We start from the raw sequence: 24,138 nt of genomic DNA on the forward strand, positions 1-24,138 counted from the left end.
TATATATCCAAAGGCACCCTTAATATGCGTTAAAAAAACAAAACAGAAGTAATACTATAAAATTTTCTCAAAAAAGATAGATGTGTGTGAATATTAGATTCAAAAGAAAAGGAAAACACTGGAAATGTTTGTACTTTGTGTGAAATGAAACATTGAATAGTGGCGATTGTTAAAGCTGCACTACCACGCGTGCGGTTGGCATGAGAACAGACTCAGTCAGAGTGGCCAACAAGCTGCTGTCTTGTTGGCCTTTGGATACTCTTTATTTCGAATCTACATGTCCCCCCAAAAAGAATCTCATTTCTGGGAAATATTACAAATTCACTCCAAAAAAAATACACTTGCGGTTTTATTTTACTATTTAGCTTTTGCTTAGATAGATAATAAATTACAAATATTTATCTATGTAGTTTTCTTTCTTTCTTTCTTTTTTTTTTTCTTTCCCCAGTTCTGCCAAAGTAACTTATATGTGTTACAGTCAGCTACGAAAAACGCCACAAGAATAACTGAAAACGGCATCATATGAACCTAAACTTGAAGGGGATGGCTAAACTTTTCGAATCTGATGTTTCCATTACCAGTTATCTCGAATCGTCCGTGCAAACGAATGGTTGTCGAGTAGTTCTTGTGAAGTTCAGCCTCTGAACGTCGACTAGCTGGTAAAGATCTCCCCGGCGTTGTCTCTGAAATGGAAGGTATGTTCTGCAAAAGCAAAATCGCGACGGGCCAAGAAACACACTACAATCAGGAGCCCAGATTAAAATCTCAACTATAGATTTGTTAACGGGTTCGAAATTAATGGATCATTTAAATTCCTACTCTAAACCGGTTGGGTAACTTCTAAAATTTATTTGAAACTCAGATGCAGCTAGATAGGGAATGTTTTAGGCCTTTTACTGAATTCAAATACGTTTCGCAACAGTAAACACCAATGAATTAAACTTGCATAGAGAGATGGACGAATTATTATTTAAACCCCACTGCTCTATAGAAAACAAGCAAGAAAAAAGGGCAAAAAGGATGAATTAGCATCTTTCTGTTCGAATACAATATACGAGTATTGGGGAAGATATACCGCGGGATACATAATGAGTATGGTTATCAAGGTTAAAATGAAGGCACAATAGAATATATACATATACAAACGTACATATATACTCCGGCGCTAAAAGGAAATAAGAAAAAATAATTTAAAAATTTATGACATGTGAGTCCATGAGCATATTCTTACCTTCTTTGCTCAATAACTGAGTAATCTATGTCCGATATAACAATTGCCTCATCATGTTCAGTGGTTGCAAGCACTTCGCCAAACTGTCATATTCAATGCCTTCAATTTAATCGGTGTACACAGAAACTCCATAAAATAAAATCATTTTCTTTAGGGCTTCCACAGGAAAACTTAACAGCAGACCATTTTCCACCGTAAATCAAAATACAGAAAGACCGGCAGCCAAAATCAAACAAATACTCACAGGTCCAACTAGAGTAGAATGTCCCCAAGCCACATAATTTGAACCAGTATCTCTAGCAGGCGAACATGTTGCTACATAAAGCTGTCAAACCAGCAGCAGCATCGGTAAAGTATAAGATGCAATATACTGCATTTGCAGAAGGTTAATTCCATGATTGAGAATAAAATACCATAAAAGTTGTATCAGTAACTTGATGCAGCATTCACTAAATAGTGGCGAATATATATTTTTGGTCGCGGTTGAAGGTTAAACGTGCTCTAAACGTATCAAATGACAATACATAGACTACTATCATGGCATAACCAAGATTTATTCCCAATCATCTATTGATGTCTTTCTAAGCACAAAACTTTGCTCTCCAGGATCCTACATCTAAGTACAAGATCTCAGGCTTCAAGCAAACTGTTTCATGCTTCCTTTTAATTGAAAGGCTATACTACATTATGGAAAATAATGGAAAATATCCATGAAGTAATTATATTTTCTAAACCAGAAGCTGGTAAGACATTTCAGAATCAGAAAGTAAAAAAATGGAGAAGAGAATACCTGACAATCTGCAGCCCTGAAGATCAAAAGGAAAACATGAATGTCAGTAGAGATTAAAGCACATATTATTAGTGAAATTTCAATATAAAATGGATAGACAAGAAATATTAAAGAATAATGCATTATGACATGGTCAAAATGTCGGTATGAAAAACAATAAATTTAAGGATGAAGAACAAACAAAAGCCAGTGACCATGTCAAGAATTTTTCATCAAGCAGGCATAACCATACCATCTCAAGCAGCGAGTTGCTATTAGATTAAATCTTATTCCATGTATTCAAAACAATGTAACAGAGATTCAAGTATTTGGATTTATCCAATAAAAGAAAATCACATAAGATAATACGAAACCTTGTCAAAGCAGGATCCTTAAATAACATTACCCTGAAAGGTACTACTTGCGGAAAAACTAGAGACAGATGGCGAATTCAACTTTTTAGCATAGGAATTGCTTCATGACATTTTCGGTTTAGACTATAAAGGAATTCCCACCTTCAACTAGCTGCATTTGAATCCATGCAAGATTATATTTAATCACACTATTGGCCGCAACCGTTTTGAAAGCATTGCAATGTGAAACACAACCAAAACAATATTAATAATTTAAAGCACTATGGTAATCCCTGAAAACAAACTCATAAACTAATATTTACCTAGGCAACAGCTCTAAGTTAGACACGAGCAAAGAAATTATATTACCTTGCCCGCTGCAACAATTCCCAATGCAAGGGACCAGTAGTCATGTTAAAAGCCCCAGGATAACAAAGCAAGTGAGCACCTGATAATATAACAAGATAAAGGCCAGTTAGAAACACTGAAACATTAATGCTAAGTCAATAAGAATAGCTGCTTTCTTTATATTGAGACCATTCAAGTAAAGAGTCTAAAGGAATTAAAGTTACATGCTATTTTATGTAATTCGATGGATAAAGGAAATATAAACTAGAATCAGAATATGAGAAAAGAGAATTAGCAAAGGAAGATATTCGCCAAGATGGAGAAAAACACAAAAGAGTGATAAATTTGAAGGAATGAACAAAGAATATGATGCTAAAGAGAAATCTTGATTGTATTCTATTAAAAAAATGATATTTGTCTATGTATGATGCCTGCGTAGACTTGAATGATACAAGTTATGTCCGCGATCATGCATATGCTTCAGGCTACAGATGAAAACAAATTTCTTCTTTCCAATAGAAGTAATTCTAGTACCAGGTAAGTGCAAAATGAATGCTTAGGTCATTCATAAATAGGGTGCAATATCACGGTCGCCATTATATATAACAGTTGACAATCCCTTGGGATAAGAATTTCAGATATTACAGTCCCATCAAATCAACACGTATACGTGCCAACATAGCGTCAGTCATATATGTAGGCAAGTGTGTCACATTCTTTTTTTAAAAATATAACTGTACACATGTAAATACTCATTACTAATTTATCAAATTTAACATTTGAAAATTTAATAGAGAAGCAAAATAAAAGCAGTAACACCACAACTGACAGATGAACAAGGAACCGAACCTCGGGCTGCATATATAGCTGCTAGCTCTTGGAATCTGATGTCATAACAAATGCCAATACCTATACGCCCAACATCTACAAAAAAGGCACCAATTATATTCCAAAAGGAGTTCCAAAAACCTGAGATGCATCGTCATTTCATTCTTCTGAAGAAAAAAGAAACAAACATATATGTCAATTAATGAGCTAGCAATTACCATGCTATCCTTTCCTTCAAGAATAAACACCCAAAACAAGCCTAAATATGCTTCACATATAGTATGAAGATTTTCATTATCTGCCAAAGAAAGCACATAAAACCTGTGTCCACAATGGTTGGGCTCTCCCCTGCTGTAAGAGTCTTTGATTCTTTAAAAGTCATTTGACCGGGAATATCGATGTCAAAAAGATGAATCTGTAAATAACAACAGGTTCCTGAAATTACTGGAGACGAAAGAATCCATTTCGAGAAGTTGAATGATCAGTTTACAGATCTTATGATTTTGGTATGTCAAATTAGTGCATTTGCAATTAAAATCAGGTGGACTATTTCTTAAAAAAATTCTCAGACCTTCCTGTGTTTAGCCTTAAGCTTTCCATCCGTTCCAAAGACACAACACGTATTATACAACCTATCACCACTTCTTTCAGGGATCGACCCACCAACAATGGTAATCTGCAGAGTCTGAGAAAGTTCAGACAACATCGCAGTCGAAGGAGATGCATTACCACCAGCATCAATATCCTCTGCATATACTGGAAAACTATCATTTGAATATGGGCTATTCCATATTTCCTGCCATGACAGGGGAGCGACGTTAGAATTAGCATTTTGTCAAGTGTTGAGCTATACAGCTACTTAGGCCTTAGCTGATCATTTATATGTTCAGAAAGCTTCCTAATGATAGAAGTTAGTTAAGGCGTATAAAAGGTGGAGTTTTAAATAGCACAGCTACCAAAATGATATTCAACCGTGTTATAACGAACCCAAATCACAAAAATACTGGCAGGGGCGCAGGAAATGGCAAATATAAGATAATAAACAAATATTTAATACAAGAGGACGAATGCTATATCTTCATAATTCCAACTCACAGGAAGAAGAATCAGTTGAGCACCCTTCCCTGCAGCCTCCTCAATTACTTGGCGAGCATGTGCAATGTTTCGTTCCTTGTCAGCAGTCACCGACAACTGGCAAAGCGCAATTTTAAACTGCAGAAAAATTAACAAAATACATCAAACCAACAATTCTATAAACAGAGTGAAGAGGCAAGTGCCACAAAAAGTACGGGGCAGTCTATACAAAAAGAAAATGCATAATTTCCCAGCGTTTTTATCAATATTACTAAATAAAGATGAAGTCTATCAAAACACAATTCCCCGTACTAAACTCTCCGCAATTCATAAATAATTTGACAAGCACGCAGGAACTCGATCCCCGAGCAGTTAGCTAGGAAAAGAACAAAATTTTCAGTCATGCTTGTGATATGTAATTCATACGAATTCTCCAAAATGGCTGCACGTGAAGAGAACACAGATAAAACACACAAAAGAGACACGAATGATACAGAAACTGTACTTTGTTAATAGGAGGGATAGACAACGGAATGGCAGGAGGAATTCTAGCTTCCTCCGGCTTGAATGAGGACTCCATAGTCGCCATTGCTACCGACGAAATTGCACCGGTGGAATTGATCATAATCGTCCTTTTGCAGATGGAAATGCCGCGACTGTCGAGATTTCTGGAGGATGATAATGCGGGGCTGAAACGAATTTCGGGAGAGAAGCAAGAGCTGTGGGGAGAGGAAATCGAAGAATGGGGAGTGTGAATTTGGTACGAAGGTGAGGAGAGCATTTTAATGGCGGCAGCTGCATCCATTTTCAAGGAACCGAAGATCTGTAAAGATTCTTATATTTTATTTTCTTTGTTTTTACAAATGACTTGATCCGAAGGGACATGAGTCAGATTTAAATAGAAGGACGTGCGTGAAATAGAAGCACTAAGGAAATAGCAATATGACCAATCCCGCATATAGTTTTTTTTAAATAACCAAAATTTCACGAGTTAATTTTATAGCCATTAATAAAAATATATTATAATTTTTTTGTAAATATTAAAAAAATTAATTCATCCCACGAATAAAATTTTATGAAACCGTCTTGCAAAGAACCTATTTTTTTTTATATATATATGATCAAACTCGTTGTCGTTATTTTGAATGCACCATAACATAGTTGAGCGCCCAAAAATTTTGAGTAATATTACAGGTATTATGAAATTTGTACCTCAAATCTTTGCAACACAAAAAATTCAATACAAAAATTAAATATATCATAATTTCACGATATATTGAATACAAAATATCGCCATAAAATATCAAAATCTCACGATATAATTATAGTAAATAACACTGTATACGATATTTATTATATTTTTAGCACTATTAAAAAAATTTATAGTAAATAATGGTGTTTGTTTGGAGGTTTTTGTTTAAAAAATAAATTTCATTGTCACATTACTTGTTTTTTTAAAATAATAATAATAACATATCTAGTACTCAAAAAATAATAACATATCTAGTATAATTTTTTTTAACATTAAAAAGGTATTTTTCAGCTTCTACTTGTTATACTATTGATTGATTACTCGTTTTGTTTTATTCAATATTTAATTCAAGTTTTCGTATAGATTAATTTCAAATATATTTTTATTCTCTCATTTAAATTTATTCCCCTCATATACCAGATTTATATATCCAATATTTGATTCAAGTTCTTATACGGATTAATTTCCAATATATTTTTATTCTCTCATTTAAACTTATTTCCCTCACATACCAGATTTATATCAAAGTCCAACGTATCTGGTTCCAACAATCACAATATATATGCGTATGTATATGATACCTAGGAAAGTAGGAATAGGATACATGGTCATAAAAAAAATCATAATATGTGTGTTTTTTGAAATATTATCATATAAAATCATTCAAAACCCTTGTCATGGAGAGAAAAAAAAAATTATTCCATAAAAGGTCCAAAGTTGCTTTTTCTTCAATTTAGATAAAGACTGGTCGTGCTTTTCCTGTGCGAAATAATGGAATATATTATTAGCGTTTGATTTTAATTATTTCCGTATGTTGTTATCTTAATGTGTCGCGTTCTTTTTATCTTTTCCACATATGAATTATGATCACTCCCGTGCCTCTTTTTTTGGGGAGTCGGGAATTTTTCATTTTGGTTGGTTAATATTATAACTAAAGATTTTATTAATTCTTAATAGAAGTTACAATTTACCTGTTAAAAAAAAAGAAAGTAATTTTGAGTTACTTAAGAATAAATATCTATTTTAACTCAAAATGAATAAATGACAGTTTTTTTTAAGAGAGAAAATATTATTATTTCTTTAATTGATGAAAAAAGTTATATAACGCTAGTATCATTTTGGATGCCAAGTAAAATATGTATTTTTTGAGTAACTCGAGCTCGAATCTGACTCGAATTTTTCGAGTACCAGCCATGCATATATGTTCCCGTTTGAATTTATTTGAACTTGACTTGTATATTAGTGCGATGAATAGGGCCCCTTTAATGAACATTTTAAAATTTGTGCTCTAACTTTGTTTTTATAATCATACATTAATGTTCTCACTCCCAATATATACTGGTAGTTTGCACACGCAATGCATGTGTTTGTTAACGTATATATTATTAATTTACCATTTTATAAAATAAAATATATGTAATAGTTATTTTTTTTTTAAAAAAAAACCTCAAACAATTAAAACATGGTGGGAAGTTACTTTTCAAAATATTGAAGCCTACTCTATCTTGTTGATTCTAATACACAACTTCATGTTGGGGGGAAACTGCATTTTTTTATATGCAAATTTTTTATTTTGCGATTTTGTTATCTATGTTATCAAATTTCATTTTTTATTATGCATTTTTTTTTGGCAATTCTAGTTTTTTTTCATTAGAAGTGCTTATGTTGCACTAGCCAATATACACATTAGTGTCACATCAGTACTACATTGTTTTCATGTCAATGTCATAAAACACTAAAAATGTTTTTAAATTACATGTCCAAACAGAACCTAAAAAACTTCAAATTTAAAAAAATCTATATTTAATTGAACTTAATTTAACATCCTTTTTTTTTAATATCTTGAAGTATATATATGGTTAAAAAAATAACCAATATACATAATCCAATACATGAAAATAGGAAACTATGCCGAATAGTTTGGTGCTTGAAATCAATGAAATTCGCCAGCATGCCTTCATTTTCTAGACGATGGAGAATTCACGCACAGTACTTAATTTCCTCTTGTTTAAATAGTTGATAATTTTTTATTCAAAAATTTTGTATTAGATTACTGTTCTTTGGAATATATCAATATTCAAATGAAATTGATTTTAGTCTCCTATCAAAACGTGTACAAGAAATTTTAACATGATAATTAAACATTAATACTTGCACGAGTATCGCACAATTGACAAACTAACTAGCACAAGCATCGCATTAGGATGGAATTATGGAAAATTAATATATCAAATAATATTTTGCCAAAACATATATACTCTCTAATTTCCTCTTACATGAGAATAATTTTCAATAATTTCTTACCTTAATTTTCTGATTGGCTAGCTAGTTGATTCATTGAAAGAATTTCCTAGTATTCAAGAGTTGGGCAACTTATATATATATCCTAGTGAATTTTCAATGGTTGGGCCATGTTAACTGCAACAAACCTAGTATAGGAGTGACATGACTCCAACGTCGAAGCCTAACCATTTGAAATTTTATGTGTAATTTTTCTAAAACTATTAAAACCAGGGGCGTACCAACAAAGCCCAGTCAAGCCCCCAACCTTAAAAGTTTTGTATGGGTATATTTTGGTCCAATTAATAAACAAGCCCATCAAATTTTTTGGTTGAGCAAATTAAATGGGGTTGAAAAGTCCGAGAAAATCTAAAATTGTTGAAAGAAAAGAAAATGTTATTCATAAAAAATGCTATTCATAAAAAATCTAAACTAGCCCATCGATTCAATTCTCTGTTTGGTGAAATAATTTTAAAAAATTAAAGTTCTGCATGTTTGAAGAAGTATTTATAAAAATAATTTTTAAATATTTTTATAAAATGTTGTTTTAAAAATAAATATATATTTAGACAAATATTTTATAAAAATATTTTTATAATTTATACGTTAAGCCCTCCCGACAAAATAATCCTGGATTCGCTCCTGATTAAAACCTTCAAGCTTTCATTAAAGCAGCCCTATGTAATGATTATCTTATTTCTAACTAAATTATAAGTTAGAAATTCATCTTAGTTTTTTTAAAACTTTTTGTTTTGCTAAAGATTTATTGATATATAAGCTTTTCATCGTCGTGCATTACTCGTGCAAAATAAGTATTAATTTAGTTATTCACGTGCATGTTTCTTCTATAAATTAAATTTGGGATTTCATGATGTTAATATAATTGGAGTCTCAATTTTATTAATTATAAAATATCACATAAGGTCCCTAATATGTGTTCATAAACTTTTTCATTGGCATAAAATCAATAGAGTTCAATTTGATTTCTTGTGCTTTTATCTGTTCAACATACTTTTTGTCTATAATTTTTAAGTGCATGTCACATAACTTTAAGAAATTAAGATTAAGAAATATCCAAAATTTTGAAATTTTATGTGTAATTTTTTAAAAATGCGTACCCATGAATCCCAATCTTTCTCTCCAATCTCCTTGCCCATACATTTGTTTCTATGTTCATCACCCCATAAAAAAAAATTCCTTGGATCTTGAATTTTGCATACTTATTATTTGTAACTCAATTTAATTTTGTGTTTTTTTTAAAAATATTAATTAGTAAAAAAAATACTCATCCTCGTGCTATACATGTGCAAGTATTGAATATAAATTTATTTCCTCTCATTAATAATTTGAAATCTTATGTGTGATTTTTATATTAAAAAAAAAAAACCAAACCATGTCTCACCTCATTGCTTTGCTCCCCTCCCTCCACGTAAATACGTCTGAAATTTTGAAGTGCAATTTTTTTTAAATAAATAGTTGAATATTTTCTTATATCTAGAACGTTTTCTTTTCTTTTTCTTAGAATTTTTTTTTGTTTTAAAAAAACTATGTTTCACTACAATTCTTTTCTCTCTTCTTCATATTATATATTATTATTATTATTCATCTACAAAAAATCAACAACCTCTAAGCCAGGAGACATATATTTTTAGCCATATAGGCTTTTCTCTGATGAACATCTTCACGACTCTCCGACCCCCTAAAGTCCAAGCGGCCATTTCAGCGGTTCGAAACAAGATTCTTACAAACTCTATCTTTTTCTCTGTGTACGTACACAAACTCGATACAGTATTTGTATGCCCTTCAAATTCATCGATAATTAAATTGGATCCAAAAACAAAACACATGAAATTAAAAAAAAAAAAGAAGAAGAAGAAGAAGTCAATGAATTCTTTTAATGACTCAACTGCGTGAAGTGTTCATGGATTTCTGTGGGATTGAGAGGTAAACCATTAGAAAAAGTGATGAACAAAGATCTCTGGATCTGGATCTAGTTGGGATAGAGTCCATTTTCGTCCCTCTTGTTTCTCAGTTAGAAATTTACCGTAGTTTTTTTTTTGAAACCTTTTGGTTTGCTAAAGATTCATTGATATATATATATATATATATATATATATATATAAAATATTATATATAATCTTTTGATCGTCGTGCACTACTCGTGCAAATTAAGTATTAATTTAGTTATTCACGTGCATGTTTTTTCTATAAATTAAATTTAGATTTCATGATGTTAATATAATTGGAGTCTCAATCTTATTAATTTGAAAATATCACAAATGGTTTCTAATAATATGTGTTCATAAACTTTTTCATTGGCACAAACCAATAGAGTTCAATTTGATTTCTCGTGCTTTTATCTGTTCAACATACTTGTTGTCTTTAATTTTTAAGTGTCACATAACTTTGGGAAATTAAGATTAAGAAATATCCAAAAATTTGAAATTTTATGTGTAATTTTTTAAAAATACGTACCCAAGTCCCAATCTTTAATTTCTCTCCAATCTCTTTGCCCCATACATTTTTTTCTATGTTCATCACCCTATAAAAAAATTTCTTGGATCTTGACTTTTGCATACTTATTATTTGTTACTCAAGTTAATTTTGTGTTTTTTTTCAAAATATTAATTAGTATAAAAATCACACATAAGATTTCAAATTAATAATGAAAGCAACGAAGATCTGTAAAGATTCTTATATTTTATTTTCTTTGTTTTTACAAATGACTTGATCCGAAGGGACATGAGTCAGATTTAAATAGAAGGACGTGCGCGAAATAGAAGCACTAAGGAAATAGCAATATGACCAATCCCAAATCATTCCGAAGATCGAACGCGCAAAGCTGAGAATCTCTTTTCACGTCACCTTAGGTCTTACCAACTCGCATATAGTTTTTTTTAAATAACCAAAATTTCACGAGTTAATTTTATAGCCATTAATAAAAATATATTATTATTTTTTTGTAAATATTAAAAAAATTAATTCATCCCACGAATAAAGTTTTATGAAACCGTCTTGCAAAGAACCTATTTTTTTTTATATACATATGATCAAACTCGTTGTCGTTATTTTGAATGCACCATAACATAGTTGAGCGCCCAAAAATTTTGAGTAATATTACAGGTATTATGAAATTTGTACCTCAAATCTTTGCAACACAAAAAATTAAATATATCATAATTTCACGATATATTGAATACAAAATATCGCCATAAAATATCAAAATCTCACGATATAATTATAGTAAATAACACTGTATACGATATTTATTATATTTTTAGCACTATTAAAAAAATTTATAGTAAATAATGGTGTTTGTTTGGAGGTTTTTGTTTAAAAAATAAATTTCATTGTCACATTACTTGTTTTTTTAAAATAATAATAATAACATATCTAGTACTCAAAAAATAATAACATATCTAGTATAATTTTTTTTAACATTAAAAAGGTACTTTTCAGCTTCTACTTGCTATACTATTGATTGATTACTCGTTTTGTTTTATTCAATATTTGATTCAAGTTCTCGTGTAGATTAATTTCAAATATATTTTTATTCTCTCATTTAAATTTATTCACCTCATATACCAGATTTATATATCCAATATTTGATTCAAGTTCTTGTACGGATTAATTTCCAATATATTTTTATTCTCTCATTTAAACTTATTCCCCTCACATACCAGATTTATATCAAAGTCCAATGTATCTGGTTCCAACAATCACTATATATATGCGTATGTATATGATACCTAGGAAAGTAGGAATAGGATACATGGTCATAAAAAAAAAATCATAATATGTGTGTTTTTTGAAATATTATCATATAAAATCATTCAAAACCCTTGTCATGGAGAGAAAAAAAAATTTATTCCATAAAAGGTCCAAAGTTGCTTTTTCTTCAATTTAGATAAAGACTGGTCGTGCTTTTCCTGTGTGAAATAATGAAATATATTATTAGCGTTTGATTTTAATTATTTCCGTATGTTGTTATCTTAATGTGTCGCGTTCTTTTTATCTTTTCCACATATGAATTATGATCACTACCGTGCCTCTTTTTTTGGGGAGTCGGGAATTTTTCATTTTGGTTGGTTAATATTATAACTAAAGATTTTATTAATTCTTAATAGAAGTTACAATTTACCTATTAAAAAAAAAGAAAGTAATTTTGAGTTACTTAAGAATAAATATCTATTTTAACTCAAAATGAATAAATGACAGTTTTTTTTAAGAGAGAAAATATTATTATTTCTTTAATTGATGAAAAAAGTTATATAACGCTAGTATCATTTTGGATGCCAAGTAAAATATGTATTTTTTGAGTAACTCGAGCTCGAATCTGACTCGAATTTTTCGAGTACCAGCCATGCATATATGTTCCCGTTTGAATTTATTTGAACTTGACTTGTATATTAGTGCGATGAATAGGGCCCCTTTAATGAACATTTTAAAATTTGTGCTCTAACTTTGTTTTTATAATCATACATTAATGTTCTCACTCCCAATATATACTGGTAGTTTGCACACGCAATGCATGTGTTTGTTAACGTATATATTATTAATTTACCATTTTATAAAATAAAATATATGTAATAGTTATTTTTTTTTTTTTAAAAAACCTCAAACAATTAAAACATGGTGGGAAGTTACTTTTCAAAATATTGAAGCCTACTCTATCTTGTTGATTCTAATACACAACTTCATGTTGGGGGGAAACTGCATTTTTTTATATGCAAATTTTTTATTTTGCGATTTTGTTATCTATGTTATCAAATTTCATTTTTTATTATGCATTTTTTTTTTGGCAATTCTAGTTTTTTTTCATTAGAAGTGCTTATGTTGCACTAGCCAATATACACATTAGTGTCACATCAGTACTACATTGTTTTCATGTCAATGTCATAAAACACTAAAAATGTTTTTAAATTACATGTCCAAACAGAACCTAAAAAACTTCAAATTTAAAAAAATCTATATTTAATTGAACTTAATTTAACATCCTTTTTTTTTAATATCTTGAAGTATATATATGGTTAAAAAAATAACCAATATACATAATCCAATACATGAAAATAGGAAACTATGCCGAATAGTTTGGTGCTTGAAATCAATGAAATTCGCCAGCATGCCTTCATTTTCTAGACGATGGAGAATTCACGCACAGTACTTAATTTCCTCTTGTTTAAATAGTTGATAATTTTTTATTCAAAAATTTTGTATTAGATTACTGTTCTTTGGAATATATATCAATATTCAAATGAAATTGATTTTAGTCTCCTATCAAAACGTGTACAAGAAATTTTAACATGATAATTAAACATTAATACTTGCACGAGTATCGCACAATTGACAAACTAACTAGCACAAGCATCGCATTAGGATGGAATTATGGAAAATTAATATATCAAATAATATTTTGCCAAAACATATATACTCTCTAATTTCCTCTTACATGAGAATAATTTTCAATAATTTCTTACCTTAATTTTCTGATTGGCTAGCTAGTTGATTCATTGAAAGAATTTCCTAGTATTCAAGAGTTGGGCAACTTATATATATATCCTAGTGAATTTTCAATGGTTGGGCCATGTTAACTGCAACAAACCTAGTATAGGAGTGACATGACTCCAACGTCGAAGCCTAACTATTTGAAATTTTACGTGTAATTTTTCTAAAACTATTAAAAACAGGGGCGTACCAACAAAGGGGGCTTGACTGGGCTTAAGCCCAGCAAGCCCCCAACCTTAAAAGTTTTGTATGGGTATATTTTGGTCCAATTAATAAACAAGCCCATCAAATTTTTTGGTTGAGCAAATTAAATGGGGTTGAAAAGTCCGAGAAAATCTAAAATTGTTGAAAGAAAAGAAAATGTTATTCATAAAAAATGCTATTCATAAAAAATCTAAACTAGCCCATCGATTCAATTCTCTATTTGGTGAAATAATTTTAAAAAATTAAAGTTCTGCATGTTTGAAGAAGTATTTATAAAAATAATTTTTAAATATTTTTATAAAATGTTGTTTTAAAAATAAATATATATTTAGACAAATATTTTATAAAAATATTTTTATAATTTATACGTTAAGCCCTCCCGACAAAATAATCCTGGATACGCTCCTGATTAAAACCTTCAAGCTTTCATTAAAGCAGCCCTATGTAATGATTATCTTATTTCTAACTAAATTATAAGTTAGAAATTCATCTTAGTTTTTTTTAAAACTTTTTGTTTTGCTAAAGATTTATTGATATATAAGCTTTTCATCGTCGTGCATTACTCGTGCAAAATAAGTATTAATTTAGTTATTCACGTGCATGTTTCTTCTATAAATTAAATTTGGGATTTCATGATGTTAATATAATTGGAGTCTCAATTTTATTAATTATAAAATATCACATAAGGTCCCTAATATGTGTTCATAAACTTTTTCATTGGCATAAAATCAATAGAGTTCAATTTGATTTCTTGTGCTTTTATCTGTTCAACATACTTTTTGTCTATAATTTTTAAGTGCATGTCACATAACTTTAAGAAATTAAGATTAAGAAATATCCAAAATTTTTAAATTTTATGTGTAATTTTTTAAAAATGCGTACCCATGAATCCCAATCTTTCTCTCCAATCTCCTTGCCCATACATTTGTTTCTATGTTCATCACCCCATAAAAAAAAATTCCTTGGATCTTGAATTTTGCATACTTATTATTTGTAACTCAATTTAATTTTGTGTTTTTTTTAAAAATATTAATTAGTAAAAAAAATACTCATCCTCGTGCTATACATGTGCAAGTATTGAATATATATTTTTTTCCTCTCATTAATAATTTGAAATCTTATGTGTGATTTTTATATTAAAAAAAAAAAACCAAACCATGTCTCACCTCATTGCTTTGCTCCCCTCCCACCACGTAAATACGTCTGAAATTTTGAAGTGCAATTTTTTTTAAATAAATAGTTGAATATTTTCTTATATCTAGAACGTTTTCTTTTCTTTTTCTTAGAATTTTTTTTTGTTTTAAAAAAACTATGTTTCACTACAATTCTTTTCTCTCTTCTTCATATTATATATTATTATTATTATTCATCTACAAAAAATCAACAACCTCTAAGCCAGGAGACATATATTTTTAGCCATATAGGCTTTTCTCTGATGAACATCTTCACGACTCTCCGACCCCCTAAAGTCCAAGCGGCCATTTCAGCGGTTCGAAACAAGATTCTTACAAACTCTATCTTTTTCTCTGTGTACGTACACAAACTCGATACAGTATTTGTATGCCCTTCAAATTCATCGATAATTAAATTGGATCCAAAAACAAAACACATGGAATTAAAAAAAAAAAAGAAGAAGAAGAAGAAGTCAATGAATTCTTTTAATGACTCAACTGCGTGAAGTGTTCATGGATTTCTGTGGGATTGAGAGGTAAACCATTAGAAAAAGTGATGAACAAAGATCTCTGGATCTGGATCTAGTTGGGATAGAGTCCATTTTCGTCCCTCTTGTTTGTCAGTTAGAAATTTACCGTAGTTTTTTTTTTTGAAACCTTTTGGTTTGCTAAAGATTCATTGATATATATATATATATATATATATATATATATATAAAATATTATATATAATCTTTTGATCGTCGTGCACTACTCGTGCAAATTAAGTATTAATTTAGTTATTCACGTGCATGTTTTTTCTATAAATTAAATTTAGATTTCATGATGTTAATATAATTGGAGTCTCAATCTTATTAATTTGAAAATATCACAAATGGTTTCTAATAATATGTGTTCATAAACTTTTTCATTGGCACAAACCAATAGAGTTCAATTTGATTTCTCGTGCTTTTATCTGTTCAACATACTTGTTGTCTTTAATTTTTAAGTGTCACATAACTTTGGGAAATTAAGATTAAGAAATATCCAAAAATTTGAAATTTTATGTGTAATTTTTTAAAAATACGTACCCAAGTCCCAATCTTTAATTTCTCTCCAATCTCTTTGCCCCATACATTTTTTTCTATGTTCATCACCCTATAAAAAAATTTCTTGGATCTTGACTTTTGCATACTTATTATTTGTTACTCAAGTTAATTTTGTGTTTTTTTTCAAAATATTAATTAGTATAAAAATCACACATAAGATTTCAAATTAATAATGAAAGCAACGAAGATCTGTAAAGATTCTTATATTTTATTTTCTTTGTTTTTACAAATGACTTGATCCGAAGGGACATGAGTCAGATTTAAATAGAAGGACGTGCGCGAAATAGAAGCACTAAGGAAATAGCAATATGACCAATCCCAAATCATTCCGAAGATCGAACGCGCAAAGCTGAGAATCTCTTTTCACGTCACCTTAGGTCTTACCAACTCGCATATAGTTTTTTTTAAATAACCAAAATTTCACGAGTTAATTTTATAGCCATTAATAAAAATATATTATTATTTTTTTGTAAATATTAAAAAAATTAATTCATCCCACGAATAAAGTTTTATGAAACCGTCTTGCAAAGAACCTATTTTTTTTTATATAGATATGATCAAACTCGTTGTCGTTATTTTGAATGCACCATAACATAGTTGAGCGCCCAAAAATTTTGAGTAATATTACAGGTATTATGAAATTTGTACCTCAAATCTTTGCAACACAAAAAATTAAATATATCATAATTTCACAATATATTGAATACAAAATATCGCCATAAAATATCAAAATCTCACGATATAATTATAGTAAATAACACTGTATACGATATTTATTATATTTTTAGCACTATTAAAAAAATTTATAGTAAATAATGGTGTTTGTTTGGAGGTTTTTGTTTAAAAAATAAATTTCATTGTCACATTACTTGTTTTTTTAAAATAATAATAATAACATATCTAGTACTCAAAAAATAATAACATATCTAGTATAATTTTTTTTAACATTAAAAAGGTACTTTTCAGCTTCTACTTGCTATACTATTGATTGATTACTCGTTTTGTTTTATTTAATATTTGATTCAAGTTCTCGTGTAGATTAATTTCAAATATATTTTTATTCTCTCATTTAAATTTATTCACCTCATATACCAGATTTATATATCCAATATTTGATTCAAGTTCTTGTACGGATTAATTTCCAATATATTTTTATTCTCTCATTTAAACTTATTCCCCTCACATACCAGATTTATATCAAAGTCCAATGTATCTGGTTCCAACAATCACTATATATATGCGTATGTATATGATACCTAGGAAAGTAGGAATAGGATACATGGTCATAAAAAAAATCATAATATGTGTGTTTTTTGAAATATTATCATATAAAATCATTCAAAACCCTTGTCATGGAGAGAAAAAAAAATTTATTCCATAAAAGGTCCAAAGTTGCTTTTTCTTCAATTTAGATAAAGACTGGTCGTGCTTTTCCTGTGCGAAATAATGAAATATATTATTAGCGTTTGATTTTAATTATTTCCGTATGTTGTTATCTTAATGTGTCGCGTTCTTTTTATCTTTTCCACATATGAATTATGATCACTCCCGTGCCTCTTTTTTTGGGGAGTCGGGAATTTTTCATTTTGGTTGGTTAATATTATAACTAAAGATTTTATTAATTCTTAATAGAAGTTACAATTTACCTATTAAAAAAAAAGAAAGTAATTTTGAGTTACTTAAGAATAAATATCTATTTTAACTCAAAATGAATAAATGACAGTTTTTTTTAAGAGAGAAAATATTATTATTTCTTTAATTGATGAAAAAAGTTATATAACGCTAGTATCATTTTGGATGCCAAGTAAAATATGTATTTTTTGAGTAACTCGAGCTCGAATCTGACTCGAATTTTTCGAGTACCAGCCATGCATATATGTTCCCGTTTGAATTTATTTGAACTTGACTTGTATATTAGTGCGATGAATAGGGCCCCTTTAATGAACATTTTAAAATTTGTGCTCTAACTTTGTTTTTATAATCATACATTAATGTTCTCACTCCCAATATATACTGGTAGTTTGCACACGCAATGCATGTGTTTGTTAACGTATATATTATTAATTTACCATTTTATAAAATAAAATATATGTAATAGTTATTTTTTTTTTTTTAAAAAACCTCAAACAATTAAAACATGGTGGGAAGTTACTTTTCAAAATATTGAAGCCTACTCTATCTTGTTGATTCTAATACACAACTTCATGTTGGGGGGAAACTGCATTTTTTTATATGCAAATTTTTTATTTTGCGATTTTGTTATCTATGTTATCAAATTTCATTTTTTATTATGCATTTTTTTTTTGGCAATTCTAGTTTTTTTTCATTGGAAGTGCTTATGTTGCACTAGCCAATATACACATTAGTGTCACATCAGTACTACATTATTTTCATGTCAATGTCATAAAACACTAAAAATATTTTTAAATTACATGTCCAAACAGAACCTAAAAAACTTCAAATTTAAAAAAATCTATATTTAATTGAACTTAATTTAACATCCTTTTTTTTTAAATATCTTGAAGTATATATATGGTTAAAAAAATAACCAATATACATAATCCAATACATGAAAATAGGAAACTATGCCGAATAGTTTGGTGCTTGAAATCAATGAAATTCACCAGCATGCCTTCATTTTCTAGACGATGGAGAATTCACGCACAGTACTTAATTTCCTCTTGTTTAAATAGTTGATAATTTTTTATTCAAAAATTTTGTATTAGATTACTGTTCTTTGGAATATATATCAATATTCAAATGAAATTGATTTTAGTCTCCTATCAAAACGTGTACAAGAAATTTTAACATGATAATTAAACATTAATACTTGCACGAGTATCGCACAATTGACAAACTAACTAGCACAAGCATCGCATTAGGATGGAATTATGGAAAATTAATATATCAAATAATATTTTGCCAAAACATATATACTCTCTAATTTCCTCTTACATGAGAATAATTTTCAATAATTTCTTACCTTAATTTTCTGATTGGCTAGCTAGTTGATTCATTGAAAGAATTTCCTAGTATTCAAGAGTTGGGCAACTTATATATATATCCTAGTGAATTTTCAATGGTTGGGCCATGTTAACTGCAACAAACCTAGTATAGGAGTGACATGACTCCAACGTCGAAGCCTAACTATTTGAAATTTTACGTGTAATTTTTCTAAAACTATTAAAACCAGGGGCGTACCAACAAAGGGGGCTTGACTGGGCTTAAGCCCAGCAAGCCCCCAACCTTAAAAGTTTTGTATGGGTATATTTTGGTCCAATTAATAAACAAGCCCATCAAATTTTTTGGTTGAGCAAATTAAATGGGGTTGAAAAGTCCGAGAAAATCTAAAATTGTTGAAAGAAAAGAAAATGTTATTCATAAAAAATGCTATTCATAAAAAATCTAAACTAGCCCATCGATTCAATTCTCTATTTGGTGAAATAATTTTAAAAAATTAAAGTTCTGCATGTTTGAAGAAGTATTTATAAAAATAATTTTTAAATATTTTTATAAAATGTTGTTTTAAAAATAAATATATATTTAGACAAATATTTTATAAAAATATTTTTATAATTTATACGTTAAGACCTCCGACAAAATAATCCTGGATACGCTCCTGATTAAAACCTTCAAGCTTTCATTAAAGCAGCCCTATGTAATGATTAGCTTATTTCTAACTAAATTATAAGTTAGAAATTCATCTTAGTTTTTTTAAAACTTTTTGTTTTGCTAAAGATTTATTGATATATAAGCTTTTCATCGTCGTGCATTACTCGTGCAAAATAAGTATTAATTTAGTTATTCACGTGCATGTTTCTTCTATAAATTAAATTTGGGATTTCATGATGTTAATATAATTGGAGTCTCAATTTTATTAATTATAAAATATCACATAAGGTCCCTAATATGTGTTCATAAACTTTTTCATTGGCATAAAATCAATAGAGTTCAATTTGATTTCTTGTGCTTTTATCTGTTCAACATACTTTTTGTCTATAATTTTTAAGTGCATGTCACATAACTTTAAGAAATTAAGATTAAGAAATATCCAAAATTTTGAAATTTTATGTGTAATTTTTTAAAAATGCGTACCCATGAATCCCAATCTTTCTCTCCAATCTCCTTGCCCATACATTTGTTTCTATGTTCATCACCCCATAAAAAAAAATTCCTTGGATCTTGAATTTTGCATACTTATTATTTGTAACTCAATTTAATTTTGTGTTTTTTTTTAAAAATATTAATTAGTAAAAAAAATACTCATCCTCGTGCTATACATGTGCAAGTATTGAATATATATTTTTTTCCTCTCATTAATAATTTGAAATCTTATGTGTGATTTTTATATTAAAAAAAAAAAAACCAAACCATGTCTCACCTCATTGCTTTGCTCCCCTCCCTCCACGTAAATACGTCTGAAATTTTGAAGTGCAATTTTTTTTAAATAAATAGTTGAATATTTTCTTATATCTAGAACGTTTTCTTTTCTTTTTCTTAGAATTTTTTTTGTTTTAAAAAAACTATGTTTCACTACAATTCTTTTCTCTCTTCTTCATATTATATATTATTATTATTATTCATCTACAAGAAATCAACAACCTCTAAGCCAGGAGACATATATTTTTAGCCACATAGGCTTTTCTCTGATGAACATCTTCACGACTCTCCGACCCCCTAAAGTCCAAGCGGCCATTTCAGCGGTTCGAAACAAGATTCTTACAAACTCTATCTTTTTCTCTGTGTACGTACACAAACTCGATACAGTATTTGTATGCCCTTCAAATTCATCGATAATTAAATTGGATCCAAAAACAAAACACATGGAATTAAAAAAAAAAAGAAGAAGAAGAAGAAGTCAATGAATTCTTTTAATGACTCAACTGCGTGAAGTGTTCATGGATTTCTGTGGGATTGAGAGGTAAACCATTAGAAAAAGTGATGAACAAAGATCTCTGGATCCTGGATCTAGTTGGGATAGAGTCCATTTTCGTCCCTCTTGTTTGTCAGTTAGAAATTTACCGTAGTTTTTTTTTTGAAACCTTTTGGTTTGCTAAAGATTCATTGATATATATAGATATATATATATATATATATATATATATATATATATAATATTATATATAATCTTTTGATCGTCGTGCACTACTCGTGCAAATTAAGTATTAATTTAGTTATTCACGTGCATATTTTTTCTATAAATTAAATTTGGATTTCATGATGTTAATATAATTGGAGTCTCAATCTTATTAATTTGAAAATATCACAAATGGTTTCTAATATTATGTGTTCATAAACTTTTTCATTGGCACAAACCAATAGAGTTCAATTTGATTTCTCGTGATTTTATCTGTTCAACATACTTGTTGTCTTTAATTTTTAAGTGTCACATAACTTTGGGAAATTAAGATTAAGAAATATCCAAAAATTTGAAATTTTATGTGTAATTTTTTAAAAATACGTACCCAAGTCCCAATCTTTAATTTCTCTCCAATCTCTTTGCCCCATACATTTTTTTCTATGTTCATCACCCTATAAAAAAATTTCTTGGATCTTGACTTTTGCATACTTATTATTTGTTACTCAAGTTAATTTTGTGTTTTTTTTTCAAAATATTAATTAGTATAAAAATCACACATAAGATTTCAAATTAATAATGAAAGCAACGAAAAATAAATTCAATACTTGCACATGTATAGCACGAGTATGAGTAATTTTTCCATTATCACATACATTTATTTACAGATTTGATATTTGAATTGAATTATGCCTATAATAATAGTTGAATATTTTTTTATATTTAGAACGTTTCCTTTTCGTTTTCTTAGAATTTTTTTTTTTTTAAAAAAACTATGTTTCACTACAATTCTTTTCTCTCTTCTTCATATTATATTATTATTATTATTATTCATCTACAAGAAATCAACAGCCTCTAAGCCTGGAGACATATATTTTTAGCCACATAGGATTTTCTCTGATGAACATCTTCGCGACTCTCCGACCCCCTAAAGTCCAAGCGGCCATTTCAGCGGTTCGAAACAAGATTCTTACAAACTCTTCTTCTCTGTGTACGTACACGAACTCGATACAGTTTTTGTATGCCCTTCAAATTCATCGATAATTAAATTGGATTAAAAAACGAAACACATGGAATTAAAAAAAAAAAGAAGTCAATGAATTCTTTTAAGAGTAACTTGGAAATAGGTACCTAAGCCAAACAAAAGTTTGAGTTTAGTACCTAGAGTTGCATTTTCCAAAACTACCCTTGTCTTATCTTGAAGCATTATTATTTTCGAAATCATCAGATGTAGAGTTGGATTCAGATTCTGATTCACTTGATTCATCAAGGTAATAAATATTTTCATCGTCTGATGAAAATTCAATTGTTTCTATTGGATAAAATCCAAGAGTGTATAATTCTTCTAAAAGTTTAACTTTGTTTTTCTTTTCATTTCGTTTTGGATATTCATTTGCATAATGACCTTCTTCATTGCACAACCAACATGTGCAGTTCTTTCCTTTACCCTTTGGGCAAGGTGGTTTTTTATTATCAAACTTTTTATAAAATTTTCTTTTATAAGGTTTTCTGAAGAAATTCCTTCTAAATTTCTTTTTCTTATAGGGAATAAATTTCCTGTTAAAAGATTTATAAGGTTTATTAAATTTATTTTGTTTCTGTCGTTTTAAAAATGTTTGTGTGACATGTTTGTTTTACAACCGTATTCTTTTACTGTGAATTCTATTTTGTCACAACAAAGTTTATTGTTTTGTTTGTAAGATTTGGATATTCTTTTATTTAATGTTATTTCATGACATTTCTTTGTTATAACATCTTTAATAAATTTAATAGCTCCTCCTAGTATTTTGGCATAAGCGCTAGTTAAGAATTCATCTTTATTATTTATTGGTATATTAGGTATTTTATTAAAAATACTTAATTTATAATGTTCTTTTTTATCAGCATCTATTAACTGATAATAGTTTGTTTCATAATCACATATAAATTCTTCTAGATAACATAAATTACATAATTTTATATTATCCAGAATAAAGATTGCTCTATTTTGTTCTATATTTTTGGCTACTAAATTAGCGTCATTATTAAAAACTCCTAAAAATTCTTGGTACAAGGCATCAACAAATAGTTCGAAATATCGATGTCCTGTCATTCCTTGTGGTAGATTAGTAATTACTAAGTTTTCAGCCCAAGTTCTTACTGCTCCTACCAATGCCATTTTTATCATCCCATGAGTTAAAACTTGAATATTCTTTCTTTTATCTAATAATGGTGTTAATTGAATTTGTACTGATAGTTCATTTGCCCAATGATCTATCTTTGATTTTCTTTCTTTGGCTGTTGAACAACCTAAATCTTAGATATTTTGTTTCACGAATCCTGATGTTTTTGATTCTCTAAGAATATCTCTAATATCTTTATAAGATCCAGAGTATTGGTCTCTGTTATATTTAAATTCTTCATCATCTCTTTCACCACTACCTTCTATATTTGTTCGTAGATTTAATCGTGGTCTAGAATCATCTTCTGATTCTGATTCTGAAATATCCATATCTCTGTATTGTTCTGATTCCTGATGTGAATGATATAATTCTTCTGTATTTACTCATATTTGTTCAAAATCAGATTGGTCTGTTTCACTAAACATTTCCATACTTATGTTTTCCATAACTAAGGGGATTTCTATACCATGATTCAATTTTGAATTGTGGTTTTTCTTTCATTTTCCTTTATCTATTGGAAGAACTTCTTTATGATAGTTTAATATTTCATTACTATGTCTTTCTTGTTCAATTATTAATCTAGTCGTTGCTAAATCAATATATTCTTTGAATTTTTTCTCTAATTCTTGTATTGATAGATTGATCTTATTAATATTATTTTCTAAATATCCTAGATCTTTTTTTAATTTTATTAAGGACGTCATTGCGATGAGGTTGACTCATTAACAATAGCTTGTTTAATTTTAAGAATATTTTGATTCATGGTTCCAATCTTTTCAAGAATATCTTCATCAT

The 24,138-nt window shown here is 28.9% G+C and overlaps 1 protein-coding gene across 1 annotated transcript; it reads right to left on the reverse strand.

Moving 5' to 3' along the window:
* Window positions 1–296: 296 nt before the first annotated feature.
* LOC140891540 (omega-amidase, chloroplastic-like) lies at window positions 297–5,449 on the reverse strand. Its single transcript, XM_073300067.1, has 10 exons — window positions 5,109–5,449; window positions 4,625–4,741; window positions 4,101–4,325; window positions 3,851–3,944; window positions 3,551–3,625; window positions 2,723–2,801; window positions 2,022–2,037; window positions 1,476–1,556; window positions 1,232–1,314; window positions 297–702 (listed from the first exon to the last, which is right to left on the reverse strand). The coding sequence occupies exons 1-10, from the start codon at window positions 5,406–5,408 to the stop codon at window positions 582–584; spliced, it is 1,191 nt and encodes a 396-aa protein (XP_073156168.1). The 5' UTR covers window positions 5,409–5,449; the 3' UTR covers window positions 297–581.
* Window positions 5,450–24,138: the final 18,689 nt, after the last annotated feature.

The sequence above is a fragment of the Henckelia pumila genome, chromosome 3 (genome assembly GCF_033568475.1).
Source record: "Henckelia pumila isolate YLH828 chromosome 3, ASM3356847v2, whole genome shotgun sequence".
Classification (NCBI taxonomy): domain Eukaryota; kingdom Viridiplantae; phylum Streptophyta; class Magnoliopsida; order Lamiales; family Gesneriaceae; genus Henckelia; species Henckelia pumila.